General features: G+C 40.2%; 1 protein-coding gene across 3 annotated transcripts in view; it reads left to right on the top strand.

The window, feature by feature from the left end:
- Window positions 1-14,463, top strand: part of CCDC170 (coiled-coil domain containing 170) — a 123,493-nt gene that overhangs the window by 51,373 nt on the left and 57,657 nt on the right. For all 3 annotated transcript variants that reach the window (XM_004044843.4, XM_063707956.1, XM_055390863.2), the window contains one exon: window positions 1,878-2,063. In XM_004044843.4, the coding sequence (XP_004044891.1) occupies window positions 1,878-2,063 (186 nt within the window). The remainder of the gene's footprint in view (window positions 1-1,877; window positions 2,064-14,463) is intronic.

Raw genomic sequence — 14,463 nt, forward strand, 5'->3', positions numbered from 1 at the left:
AGGGTGTTTCTACTACATTTATCATGTCCTTGTCTTTTCTGTATTTCTAATGCTTTGACTTCCGGGGTCTTGCTGAGCCGGGAGAGCCTGCCCTTCCCAGCAGAGCTTTCACGTGTGAACTGACCAATCCAGAGCTCACTCCCCAGCCACCTCCTACAACTGGCTGTTACCTGCAGATTACTGCCCCTTGCCCTAAGCCCCCCAGACAGCTCGGGTCAGCCCCTACACCCCAAGAGCCACTGAAATCATTCAATAGCCAACCCTAAGTCTGCTTACTCCGCTTTGCTTATTCCTTCCTGTGGAGGCGACAATAAACCCTCTCGCCCGCTTTTCTCCCTCCTTCTTCTGCTTCCTGACTGGCCCTGGTGCTTCCCCATGGCCCTGTGTAGTGTGGTGGGTTCCTTCCACTTGGGAACAATGAATAAGAAACCATCTTTTTGATGGCAATTTCCTCCTGGGATTTATTGGCCTCCGCTTACCTGAACAGTAATGGAATCTATATTTCACGACACAGGGTAGGAATCTGGAGCTTTGGCATCTCGGCCACGTGAGCAGGTGCCTGTCTTAAAAGAAAAAAAAAAAAAATTGGCCCAGATCAGGAAGTCTGCTGTCTTGACCAAGACTTCAGCCTCATTAGGTGTTCCTCCAAGAACAAAATGGCTCTGGTTTCAAAACTGTTCCTTTGCTTTCACACGCCCTCATAAACACGTGTGCACACGCATTCCCAAGGAACCATGCATTCCTAATAATTAGACATTCATTCCTTCATTTCACAAATATTTAGTGAGTGCTTACTATATGCTAGACACTGTTCTGAGTGCTGGAGAGATAGCAGTGAATGAGACAAGACTATGTCTATGCTCGCCTAGAGATTTCATTTTCAAAGGGTAAGGATAGTGAAGAAATAACCAAATAAATATCTACGATTGCTCCACATGGTGAAAGGTGCAATACAGAAAAACAAATCAGGATGCAGGGATAGAGAGGGAAGCAAGTCACAGATGTTGGACACTGTCTGAAGAGCGCCCCCGTGAGGTCGGGAGTTTTGAGGGCCATTGAGGAGAGAGATCATGCAAATGTGAGGAAGAGTGTTGGAGAGAGAGGGAACAGCGTGAGTTGGGAGTGGGGCACCACGTTTTCAGAGCATTGAGGCTCAAAGGTATATCACTTCCACGGAGAGTCTCAACACAAATGCTGGCCCTGTCCTGAGGGGTCTCAAGTCACCCTACAGGCCTCCCCCTGGCCCTACAGAGTGAAATTGTCTGTATGGCTCGTTCCCTGAGGTCAAGGAGCCTGCTGGCTTTTATTTTCCCCTTGTAAATCTTATAAATGCTCCCAGTTAACCATTCCAATGCACAGCATAGTGAGCAAAAGCCCTGCTAATCTCAATTCCCTATGATAAACACTGAGCTGTTATTCAGAATTTTCCTATGCTTATATTAAATAGAAGAATATTTTTTTAAAAAGCATGGCCGTGTGTTCTCTGTATTTCCTCCAGTGCCACATGGTGACTTGACTGCAGAAGGTCTGAGTGGACATGGGCTGAAGGCAAGTCCCTTGCTTCATCGCCTACTGTAGCCTCTGCAGAGCTTCACCTTACCTGGTGTATTTAGCAGGTTTGCTGATGTGTGTTCCGTCCGGACGCTTTTGGCTTCATTATCCTTGCCTTGTGGCCACCTTTTGGATAATTTGAATTTGACCCCCAGGTCTAAAACAGAGTTTACAGGCTGCCTTTGAAAATGTGACCTTTCCAGTCCATGTAGGGATAGTGCTCTTACATTTTTCATGTGATAATGCAGTCTATAGATGTGACTTGCTTAGGGAAAATGATGAAATTGTTAATTTTTATAGGACAGCTGTAATTGCTTTCTCTTCAGCTTAGAGACCTGCGCAAAGAAAATGAATTCGTGAAAGGACAAATTGTTATTCTTGAAGAGACTATAAATGTCCATGAGATGGAAGCAAAAGCTAGCAGAGAAACGATCATGAGGCTGGCTTCAGAAGTCAACAGAGAGCAGAAAAAAGCTGCCTCCTGTACTGAAGAGAAAGAGAAGCTGAACCAGGTATGATATGTGAAGTATACGTGTGCATCTGGGACCATGTTGAAGAAGCAGAAATGGAAGAGATGGATGTCAGATAAGTGCCCTAGAACTACTGATTACGATTTTTTTTTATTGATCACAATTTTAAGAGCCTGCACTCAGCAGGAGGGTTGGGGGTGACATGGGACAAAGTGACTTGAACAGGCCATTGGCTATATATGTACATTTAAAAATTTTTTAATTTACATTTTAATTAATTAATTAATTAATTTTTGAGAAGGAGTCTCACTCTGTCACCCAGACTGGAGTGCAGTGGCGCGATCTTGACTCACTGCAACTTCCGCCTCCCTGGTTCAAGCAATTCTCCTGTCTCAGCCACCCAAGTAACTGGGACTACAGGCACCCACCACCATGCCCAGCTAGTTTTTTTGTTTGTTTGTTTGTTTTTTTTTTTGTTTTGGACGGAGTCTCGCTCTGTCGCCCATGCTGGAGTGCAGTGGTGCTATCTTGGCTCGCTGAAGCTCCGCCACCCTGGTTCACGCCATTCTCTCACCTCAGCCTCCCGAGTAGCTGGGACTACAGGGGCCCGCCACCACGCCCGGCTAATTTTGTTTTTTTGTATTTTTAGTAGAGATGGGGTTTCACCATGTTAGTCAGGATGGTCTCAATCTCCTGACCTAGTGATCTGCCTGCCTCAGCCTCCCAGGGTGGTAGAATTACAGGCGTGAGCCACCACGGCAGGTCTAATTTTTGTTTAATAGAGACAGGGTTTCACCATGTTAGCCAGGCTGGTCTCGACTCCTGGCCTCAAGTGATCTGCCCACCTTGACCTCCCAAAGTGCTGGAATTACAGGTGTGAGCCACTGTGCCCGGCCACATTTTTTTTAATAATTGGAAAAAAGGAATACAAAACACTTAAAAGTAAAGAATTTGTAGAGAAGATGTCTTACTTTAGTTAAATTATAGGATCTTAAAAAGTTTAAATTTAATATATTTGAACAAATAGGTAATATATTTACAAGAAACAAAATTCTAAATGTACAGGAGTATATGGTGAAACATGTTCCCCATACCCCTCTCCCCAGCCACCCAGTTCTCTTCAGAGGCAACCTCTCTGTTAGCAATTTCTTTCTTTAAAAAGTTTATTTGTAGAGACGGGGTCTTACTGTGTTGCCCAGGCTGGTCCTAAACTCCTGGCCTCAAGTGATCCTCCCACTTGGGACTTCCAAAATGCTGGGATTACAGGCATGAGCCATTGAGCCCTGTCCCAGTGATTTCTTATATACTCTTCTGGAAATATTTTACACACATATATACATATTCTTTTAATTTCTTTTTAACACAAATGTTGACACACTCTGCACACTATATGTTTCTCTTTTTATTTATTTTTTTAACACAAGTGGCAGTATACTATACATTATTATCAATACAGCTATTATGAGTAATCTTATATCATTCTTCATGTGGGAGGATATATCAGTAAGACAAAATCCAAGAAGTAGACTCGCTGGGCCAAAGGACATGGACCTTGTAATTCTGACAGATATTGCCAAAGGGAAGTGACTGAATTGTAAACTTTTATTTACACGATGAATTGGCTGATCTTTTCAAATGATCTGCAACCTATTTGAGCTATTTAATACCATATGTATTTTTTAACACTGTATAATCCCTTAATTATAATTTTGTGATAAAGAAATTTATTATGGGATTAATAATAATGATCCATTTCCAAAAGCAAAAACGAGCTTATACAATCAGTTAATAAAAGTACATAGGAAAAAAGTGAATGGCAGTGGCCCAGCAGATGGAATTTAAGATCAGCTACTGATGCTGATAAAGGGAGCCTCCTTGGGGGTGAAGGGCTAGTGGTGGCCCACAGGCTGAGGAGGGGCCTGGGGAATTGGTGGGTGCAGGAGAAGGAGTTGCCTTTTCAGGAATTTCTTTTGGGCCTTTTCTGTCTAGTGACAGCCACACTGAGGTGAGATGGGAAGTTGGAAAGCACAGTCATGATGATAATTTCTATTTTCAATTAATTCCCTGCATCAAAAGGTCCTTCGCACCGCTAGCTTTATTCTCCTGACACATTAACTCTGTGGAAAGTGCAAAGTTTATTACTGTTGTCAATGCCCTCATTGGCAGCTTGGGCTGCCATAATACGGTACCATAGACTGGGTGGCTTAAACAACATAAATGTATTTCTCACAAATCTGGAGGCTGGGAAATCCAAGATCAGAACCAACATGGTCAGGTTCTGGTGAGGGCCCTCATCCTGCATGTAGATGGCTGCCTTCTCCCTGTGTCCTCACATGTCACAGAGAGAGCAAGCAAGCTAAGTGCTATGATGTCTTTCCTTCTAAGGGCACTAATCCCATCGTGAGGTCCCCACCCTCAAAACTTCATCTGAACCTAATCACCTCCCAAAGGCCCCACCCACAAATACCATCACATTGGGGGTTAGGACTTCAAAGTATGAATTTTGGGGAAGACACAAATCAGTCCATAGTATTAGGTTGGTGCAAAAGTGATTGCGGTTTTTGCAATGACTTTTAATGGCATCAACCTAATAACTTACCATTATTTTTCACCAACATTGTCTTTTAAAAAATTTCAAATATATAGAAAGAGTGAAGGAATATGACAATGATCACCCACCCACCATCCACCCAGATGCAAAAATGGTTAGCATTTTGTTTTATTTGCTTTATTATTTTACACAATATATATTTGTTATTGTTTATTTATTGTTACATAAACATAGATATATTTGCAGAATCACTTGAAATTAAGTTGCAGACTTCGTAAGTATTGCCTCTAACTATGTCAGCATATTTATCCTAAGAATAAGGACATTGCCCTATGTAACCACAATACCACTGCTGCATCTGAAAGTTAACTATAATGCCGGATACCATCTGTGGTGGTTTTCAAGCACACACATTTTTTTATACGCTTCCTCTTGAGCGCGGTCTGGACTTAGTGATTCCCTTCTAATGAATAGAATATGTCAGAAATGATGGATATCACTTTTGATATTAGGTGATAAAAAGGCTGTGGCTTCTGTCTTAAATACACTCTATTGATCTCTCTGGAGTCACTTGCTCTTGAGGGAAGCCAGGGGCCATGGTGTGAGGTAGGTCTAGGGAGAGGGAAGTCAGCTACCATGTGGTGAAGACACTCAGCCACCTCTCGGGAGGCCCACGTGGTAAGGACCTGAGGCCTGTCAGCTACCATGTGAGTGAGCCCAGCAGGGAATCGTCCCCTGGTCAATCCTGGGGAGGACTGCAGCCCTGCTCAACAGGTTGGCCCTAACCTTAGGAGAGCCCCTGAGCCAGAAGCACCACCAGCAAAGTCGTGCCGAGATTCCTGACCCATAGAAACTGTGAGATAATCAGTGTTTGTTGTTTTAAGCCACCAAGTTTGGCTTAGCTAATAATCTAGTATCATTCCACATTCAAATTTCACCACTTGCTACAAGAATGTCTTTTACAGCAGTTTTCTTCCCCAAATTTGGAACCTACCTAGGTTAATTCACTGCATTTGTTGATTAGTGTCAGTTTTTTTTTTTTTTGGTTGTTGTTGTTTTAAATAGCTTTGACATGTTGGAGAGTCCAGAGCAGTGGCCTGATTTTTTTCTTCACTGTGTGGTTTAACTTGTTTCTCTATATCCTGTAAACTTAAAAGTTGGATCTAGAGGCTGGATTGGATTCAGGTTAAGGCTTTTGGCAAGAATATTATATATTATATTTCATATTGCATTCTATTAGAAGGCAAATAATGTTAGAGTGTTCCACTGCTGGTGACGATAAGTTTGACTACGAATCTCTTTGGTGTAAGGGTACATTTTTTCTCTTCTGCAGTTAAGTTTCTATGGGGTGATCATTATCAGGTTATTCCTGTTCCCTCTGACTTTACCTAGTGATGTTAGCATACACCGATTCTTGTCTGGATTAACTATTACATCATGGGTGGCAAAGTGGTGATATTCTAATTTCGTCATTCCTCCCATCTATTAGGCAGTAGTCTTCTCTAAAGAAAAGCTTTCTTTATTTTCTTTCCTTTTGTTTTCAATTCTATGGACACATGGGTTTTTATTTATTTACTGTGTTATAATCAATTATTCTCTTTCAGTGCTCCAAATTCTCCAAATTTGTCCGGCAGAAGCTCCTTCAGGATGTACCCTGTGACCTTGTAGCGTGAGTCCTTTAGTCTTTCAAGTCTTCCTTGATCTCTGGCTGAAGAAGTCGTCACAGGCTCTCTTGCAATATTCAGGCCACTGAACTAAAACCAGCCAAATCAGCCAATTCTTTTTTTTTTTTTTTTTTTTTTTGAGACAGAGTCTTTCTGTCTCCAGGCTGCAGTCCAGTGGCATGATCTCAGCTCACTGCAACCTCTGCCTCCCAGGTTCAAGCGATTCTCCTGCCTCAGCCTCCCTAGTAGCTGGGATTACAGGCACGTGCCACTATGCTTGGCTAATTTTTTGTATTTTTAGTAGAGAGAGGTTTCACCATGTTGGCCAGGCTGGTCTCGAACTCCTGACTTCAAGTGATCCACCCACATCGGCCTCCCAAAGTGCTGGGATTACAGGCATGAGCCACTGCGCCTGGCCTACCAGCCAGTTCTTTAAAGAGCTTTGGTTCCTAATACTGCTGAATGGTGCTTAGAAACCAAAACTGATGATTTATAAATGCTCATTTATTGAATACTTACCATTAGCACAGTCATTGTGCTAATGATCAGAGAGGTTGCTCACTTTGCTCAAGTTCACACAGCTATTAAATGGCAAAGCTAGGATTTGAACCCATATCATTACATTATTGTATCTTCAGCAATAATCCTCTTTACATATATATTCACAGTTACATCCTACATACAAGTCTGATGCCAGAAACTATTTATTAGTCAGTGGAACAACAACAATAAATAGCCATACAAATGTCCTCAGTGAGTAATTTCAATTCAATTATAACTAGTAGTTATTAAGTTATCAAGATTTGAATATTAGGGGGGAGAGGAGGGGTTAAAAAATACTTGACTATTAGGAAGAATTTAATATTTATTTATAAAAATGCATCTCTAGAGATCAGTAGTAGGAAACGAGTAAGGAAATGTGTTGTAATAGCACATTCAAAAACCAGAACTTATTCCTCTTCTTATATAAGTGTCTTCACTTGTAATGACTGATGCAATGTTGTTCAAACTTTGGAAACACATTCACTTTGGGATGAAGTTCCTGCCACAATCATAAAAATTGTAAAAAAAATATTATATGGGCAATAAAAAAACTTGAGGTCTTTAATAAAGTACTTTATTCATAGGATTGTGACTCCCAAAGATTTACTACTTAAAAATACCATCAGGTGGTTTTACTGACACGTTAACAGCCTCAGGAAGAGTCTTCATAATGCTTTCTAAAGCTCTGTTTTTGAGGTAGGAAACTTACTTTATTAGTGAAGTCCAGAAGGACTGCAGAAGTAGAAGTAGCCACAGGACTAGGGTGTGGTTTCTACATAACTCAGCTTTTCTGATCTGCTTGAAGACTCTACTTCAGTTCCTTCAAGAAAATTTCGCAAATAAAAATCCAAGTGATTTGTCATATATATGATAAATATATTACTTAAAAATATTTTAGTAGTTCATATTGAAGTATGTCTTAAAAACTACCAAAGGTTGGTACTTGGTACTTTTTCCCTTGGTTTTCTTGAAATAACCTACTGAGGAATAACCTATTTGAGGAAAGTAGTCATTTTGCCTGGGCAAGCCACACACCCATTTCCTATATGAATTACAGAAGTTAAAATCAATGAGATCAGAAACTAAACTTCCATGTTGCATTTAATTCTACTAGCAAGAATTAAAGCTAGGAAATAAAGTGGTGTTAGAGTCAGGCAGGCCTGGATTTGCAATGATGTCAGTTCTGCCTTTTTTGTTAGCTTACAGTGGAGTATGTAAGAGAGACACTGCACAGGCCAGGTGCAGTGGCTCAAGCTTGTAATCCTAGCACTTTGGGAGGCCAAGGCAAGCGGATAACTTGAGGTCAGGAGTTTGAGACCAGCCTGACCAACACGGCAAAACCCCGTCTCTACTAAAAATACAAAAATTAGCCAAGCATGTGGTGGGCACCTGTGATCCCAGCTACTCGGGAGGCTGAGGCAGAAGAATCGCTTGAACCTGGGAGGCAGAGGTTGCAGTGAGCTGAGATGGCACCACTGCACTCCAGTCTGGGTGACAAAGCTAGACTCTGTCTCAAAAAAAAGAGAGAGCGAGAGAGAGAGACACTGTGCAGAGCGGTTAAGAAGCTAGGCTCTTTAATTAGGCTGCTTGGGTTTTTATCCTGGCTCCAGAATCATTTGGCTATGTGATTGCAGGCACGTAGCTCGATCTTTTTGGACCTCAGTTTTTGTTTTTTTTTTGTGAGACAGAGTCTCGCTCTATTGCCCAGGCTGGAGTGCAGTGGCGTGACCTCGGCTCACTGCAACCTCTGCCTCCTGGGTTCAAACGATTCTCCTGCCTCAGCCTCCCGAGTAGCTGGAACTACAGGCACCTACCACCACGCCCAGCTAATTTTTGTATTGTTAGTAGAGATGGGGTTTCAATTCACTATGTTGGCCAGGCTGGTCTCGAACTCCTGACCTCGTGATCCGCCTGCCTCGGCCTCCCAAAGTGCTGGGATTACAGATGTGAGCCACCGTGCCCAGCCTGGACCTCAGTTTTTAAAATCTGTAAAATGGGAAAATAAGGCTCTCTATTACGTTAGAACTAAATGATAAAATATACATAAAATACTTAGGACGTGTCTGGCACACAATTGGTGTTCAGTGTTTTCATTTCCTTTTCCTAGTTATTTACTTTTACCTAGGGATAAAATAAACATGAGATTAATTTATAGTCATATGGAAATAGTTCCTGGAAGTAAGAAATGACTAGATGAGATAGACTACTGAAGAAATTACAGACCTCTTTACAATTCTAGAATCATAAAGTTGGAAGTGACCTTCAGGCCATTTAGAATCTAGATCATCTAACTCTCTATGTGAAATAAGAATCATGTTTTAACACAATTTCCCTGACTAGCTAATGTTCAACCTTTCCTTTAACTCTTCTAGAAACGGGGAACTCACTACTGTATAAGGAGGTCCGTCTCATCTTTGTGAACGGTTTGACAGTTCCGTATTGTAGCAAGTCAGGATTAGAGTCTCTATAATTCAACTCCTCATCCTGTTACTCACTTGTGAAATTTCACTGAATAAATGAAAATCCGTTTTCTTATGGCCACCCTTCAAATGGTTAAGGACATTTATTATGGATTTCTAAGTCTCTTCTTCTGGCTAAACAGCCTTAGATCTTTCAAAGTTTTCTTACCTGAACCCTCCTTCTTATTGCCTGTGAGGCTGGGGGAGTTCTAGTCTGTGGGTGAGGAATTAAAATGAAAACAAACACCAAATAATATCTGCCCATATTATACAAAATTAAAGCTGGATTGGGGATGGTGGCGTATGCCTGTAATCTCAACACTTTGGGAGGCTGAGGCTGGCAGATCACTTGAGGCCAGGAGTTCAAGGCCAACCTGGGCAATATAGTGAGATCCCCATCTCTATAATAAAAAGAAAAGCTGTTTATAAGTCTCCTACAAAATGACTTATTCTCTTTTTTAGTTCTTTTGAAAATTACCAGCAAGACTTTAAAGTGGCCAGCCGTGGTGGCTCACGCCTGTAATCCCAGCATTTTGGGAGGCTGAGGCAGGCAGATCACTTGAGGGCAGAAGTTCAAGACCAGCCTGGTCAACATGGTGAAACCCCATCTCTACCAAAAGCACAAAAATTAGCTGGGCATGGTAGTGCATGCCTGTAATCCCAGCTATTGGGAGGCGGAGGCATGACAGTCACTTGAACCTGGGAGGTGGAGATTGCAGTGAGCTGAGATTGAGCCACTGCACTCTAGCCTGGGCGACAAAGCGAGACCCTGTCTCAAAACAAAATCAAACAAACAAAAAACTAAAACTTTAAAGTAATACAATTTTATTCGTGATTCATAAATTTGAGGCAGTATTTGGCAAAGACTTTCTGCTATGAAATATGAAGAATTTCATGCCTCCTACTTTTTTATTTATTATTGCTACACGATACTTGTATGTATTTAACAGGTACATGTGCTATTTTATTACATGCATAGAATGTGTAAGGATGAAGTCAAGGTATTTAAGGTCTTCATCACCTCAACTATTTATCATTTCTGTGTGTTGGGAACATTTCAAGCCCTCTCTTCTAGCTATTTCAAAATATACAATACATTGTTAACTATAGTCACCCTACTCTGCTGACAAACATTAAAGTTTATTTCTTCTATCTAACTGTATGCTTGTATCCATTAACCAATCTCTCTTCATCCCTCCTCCCACCCACTTACCCTTCCCAGCCTCTGGAATCTATTTCTCTACTCTCTAACTATATGAGTCAACTCTTTTAGTTCCTGCCTATGAGTGAGAACATGTGATATTTGTCTTTCTAGGCCTGACTTATTTCACTCAACATAATGACCTCTCATTCCATCCATGTTCCTGCAAATTACATGATTTCATTTTTTAATGGTTTAATAGTATTCCATTGTGTATATATACCACATTAAAAAAATCTATTCAGGCCTGGCACAGAGGCTCACACCTGTAATCCCAGCACTTTGGGAGGCCAAGGCGGGTGGATCACGATGTCAGGAGATCGAGACCATCCTGGCTAACACGGTGGAACCCCGTCTCTACTAAAAAATACAAAAAATTAGCCGGGCATGGTGGTGCATGCCTGTAGTCCCAGCTACTCAGGAGGCTGAGACAGGAGAATAGCGTGAACCCAGGAGGCGGAGGTTGCAGTGAGCCAAGATCACGCCACTGCACTGCAGCTTGGGTGACAGAGTGAGATTCTGCCTCAAAAAAATAAAAATAAAAAATCCATTCATCCGTTGGTGGACACTTTGGTTGATTCTGTATATTTGCTATTGTGACTGGTGCTGCAGTAAACATGAGTGTGCAGGAATCTCTTTGTTATGCTCATGTCCTTTCCTTTGGATAAATACTCAGTAGTGGGATTGCTGGATGTGTGGTATTTGCATTTTTAGTTTTTTTAAGAAATCTCCGTACTGTGTTCCATAGTGGCCATACTAATTTACATTCCCACCAAGAGTGTTAACAAAAGTTACCTCTTCTTTGTATCCTTGCCAGCATCTGTTATGTTTGTTTATTTGTTTTTGTCTTTTTAATAATAGCCATTCTAACTGGGGTTAGATGATACCTCATTGTGGTTTTGATCTGCATTTCCCTGATGATTAGTGATGTTGAGCATTTTAAAAACACACCTTTTGGGACAAATCCCAGCACTTTGGGAGGCCAAGGTGGGTGGATCACCTGAGGTCAGGAGTTTGAGACCAGCCTGGCCAACGAGGCCAAACTCCGTCTCTGCTAAAAACACAAAAAATCAGCTGGACGTGGTGATATACACTTGTAATCCCAGCTACTCGGGAGGCTGAGGCAGGAGAATCACTTGAGCTTGGGAGGTGGAGGTTGCACTGAGCCGAGATTGCGCCACTGCACTCCAACCTGGTGACAGAGCGAGACTCTATCTTAAATAAATAAATAAATAAACCTTTGGCCATTTGTATGTCTTTCGTGAACTTCTGTTCATGTCCTATTCATGTCTATTCATGTTCTATTCATGTCTATTCATGTCCTCACCCACTTTTTATTGAGATTAGTGTTTGTTTTTTTTTTTTAATGTTGAGTTGCTTGAGTTCCTGTGTGTATTCTGGATATTAGTCACTTGTTGGATAAATAGTTTGCAAATATTTTCTCCCATTCAGCAGGTTGTTTCTTCACACTGTTGATTGTTCCTTGTGCTGTGTAGAGGCTTTTTAGTTTAATATAGTCCCATTTGCCTACTTTTGTTTTTGCTCCCTGTGCTGTTGAGATCTTAGCCATAAAATATTTTCCTAGCCAATGTCTTGAAGTGTTTCCTCTACATTTTATTCTAGTAGTTTTATAATTTTAGGTTTAAGTCATTAATCCATCTTGAATTGATTTTTGTGTATGATGAGAAAGATAGTGACCTAGTTTCATTCTTCTGCATATGGATGTCTAGTTTTCCCAACACCATTTATTGAAGAGGCTCTCTTTTACCCCAATGTATATGCTTGGTACCATTGTTGAAAATCAGATGGCTATAATTATGTGGATTTATTTCTGGTTTCTTTATTCTGTTCCATTTAGTCTGTGTGTCTATTTCATACCAATACCCTGCTGTTTTGTTTATTATAGGCTTGAAATATATTTTGAAGTCAGTTAGTATGATGCCTTCAGCTTTGTTCTTTTTGTTCAGGATTGCTTTGGCTACTTAAGGTCGTTTGTGGATCAATAGAAATTTTATGATTTTTTTCTATTTCTATGAAAAATAATATTAATGTTTCAATAGGGATTACAGTTAATCTGTAGACTGCTTTGGGTAATGTGGTCATTTAACAACATTAATTTATTTTATTATTATTATTTTTTTCGAGACAGAATCTTGCTCTGTCTCCCAGGCTGGAGTGCAGTGGTGTGATCTTGGCTCACTGCAACTTCCGCCTCCCAGGTTCAAAAGATTCTCGTGCCCAGCTTCCTGAGTAGCTGGGACAACAGGCGCATGCCACCATGCCCGGCTAATTTTTGTATTTTTAGTAGAGATAGGATTTTGCCATGTTGGCCAGGCTGGTCTTGAACTCCTGGCCTCAAGTGATCCACCTGCCCTGACCTCCCAAAGTGTTGGGATTACAGGCATAAGCCACTGTGCCCAGCTAACAACATTAATTATTCTGATCCATGAGCATGAGATGTCTTTTCATTTGTTTGTGTCCTCTTTAATTTCTTTCATCAGTGTTTTGTAGTTTTCCTTGTAGAAGTCTTTCCCTTCCTTGGTTAAATTTATAAATTATTTTATGTTTTTGTTGGTATTGCAAATGGGATTACCTTCTTGATTTCTTTTTCAGGTGGTTCATTGTTAGTGTATAGAAACACTACTGATTTTTGTATGTTTATTTTGTATTCTGCTACTTTACTGAATTTATTTATAAGCTTTAAGAGTTTTTTTTGGAGTCTTTTGGCTTTCCTAAATATAAGATCATGTTGTCTGCAAAGAGGGACAATTTAACTTTCTCTTTTCCAATTTGGATGTCATTTATTTCTTTCTCTTGTCTGATTTCTCTGGCTAGGATTTTCGGATACATAGAAATGTTCATAGTCATCTCTGAGGATCTTTTGTATTTCTGTGGTATCAGTTGTAATGTCACCTTTGTCATTTCTGATTGTGCTTCTTTGGTTCTTCTTTTTTTCTTGGTTAACTGGGCTAGTGGTCTGTCAATTTGGTTTATCCTTTCAAAAAAGAAACTTTTTATGTTGCTCATCCTTTTATATTTTTTTGGCTCTGAATTTTATTTAGTTCTGTTCTGATCTTAGTTATTTCTTCTATTGGCTTTGGGTTGAGTTTGTTCTTGTTTTTCTAGTTCCATTAGGTGTGATGTTAGGTTGTTAATTTGAGATCTTTCTATGTTTTTCATGTATGCATTTAGCACTATATACTTTCCTCTTAACACTACTTTTGCTGTATCCCAGAGGTTTTGATATGTTGTATCTTTATTTTAATTCCATTCAATGAATTTTAAAATCCTGCTTTAATCTCATTGTTTACTCAAAAGTCATTAAGAAGCAGGTTGTTTAGTTTCCATGTGCTTGTGTGGTTTTGGGAATTTTTCTTGGTGTTGATTTCTAATTTTATTCCACTGTGGTCAGAGAAGATGCTTGATATGATTTAGTTTCTTTTTAAATTTATTGAGACTTGATTTATGACTGAGGCATGTGTTCAATTTTAGAGAATGTTCTATTTGCAGATAAGCAAAATGTACATTCTGTGGTTGTGGGGTGCAGTATTCTATAGATGTCTGTGAGGTCCATTTTGTTGAAAGTCCGGTTTAAGTCCAGACCTTCTTTGTTAGTTTTCTGACTTAATGATCTGCCTATTGCTGTCAATGTGGTGTCAAAGTTTCCCATGATTATTGTATGGCTATCTCTTTTCTTACATCTATTAATAGTAGTATTTTATAAATCTGGGTGCTCTGAATCTGTGTGCATGTATATTTAGGATAGTTAAATCTTGTTGAATTGATCCCTTTATCATCATGTAGTTCTTTTCTTTTTCTTCTTACTGTTGTAGGTTTAAATTCTGTTTTATCTGATACAAGAATAGCAACTTTTGCTCTTGTCTGTTTTCCATTTGTGTGATGGATATTTCTCCATCCCTTTACTTTAAGCCTGTGTGTGTTATTACATGCAAGATGGGTCTTTAGAGGAAAGAGAATGTAGGGTCTTGCTTTTTAATCCAATTTACCACTCTACTTCTTTTAA

Source organism: Gorilla gorilla, chromosome 5, assembly GCF_029281585.2.
Source record: "Gorilla gorilla gorilla isolate KB3781 chromosome 5, NHGRI_mGorGor1-v2.1_pri, whole genome shotgun sequence".
Lineage (NCBI taxonomy): Eukaryota > Metazoa > Chordata > Mammalia > Primates > Hominidae > Gorilla > Gorilla gorilla.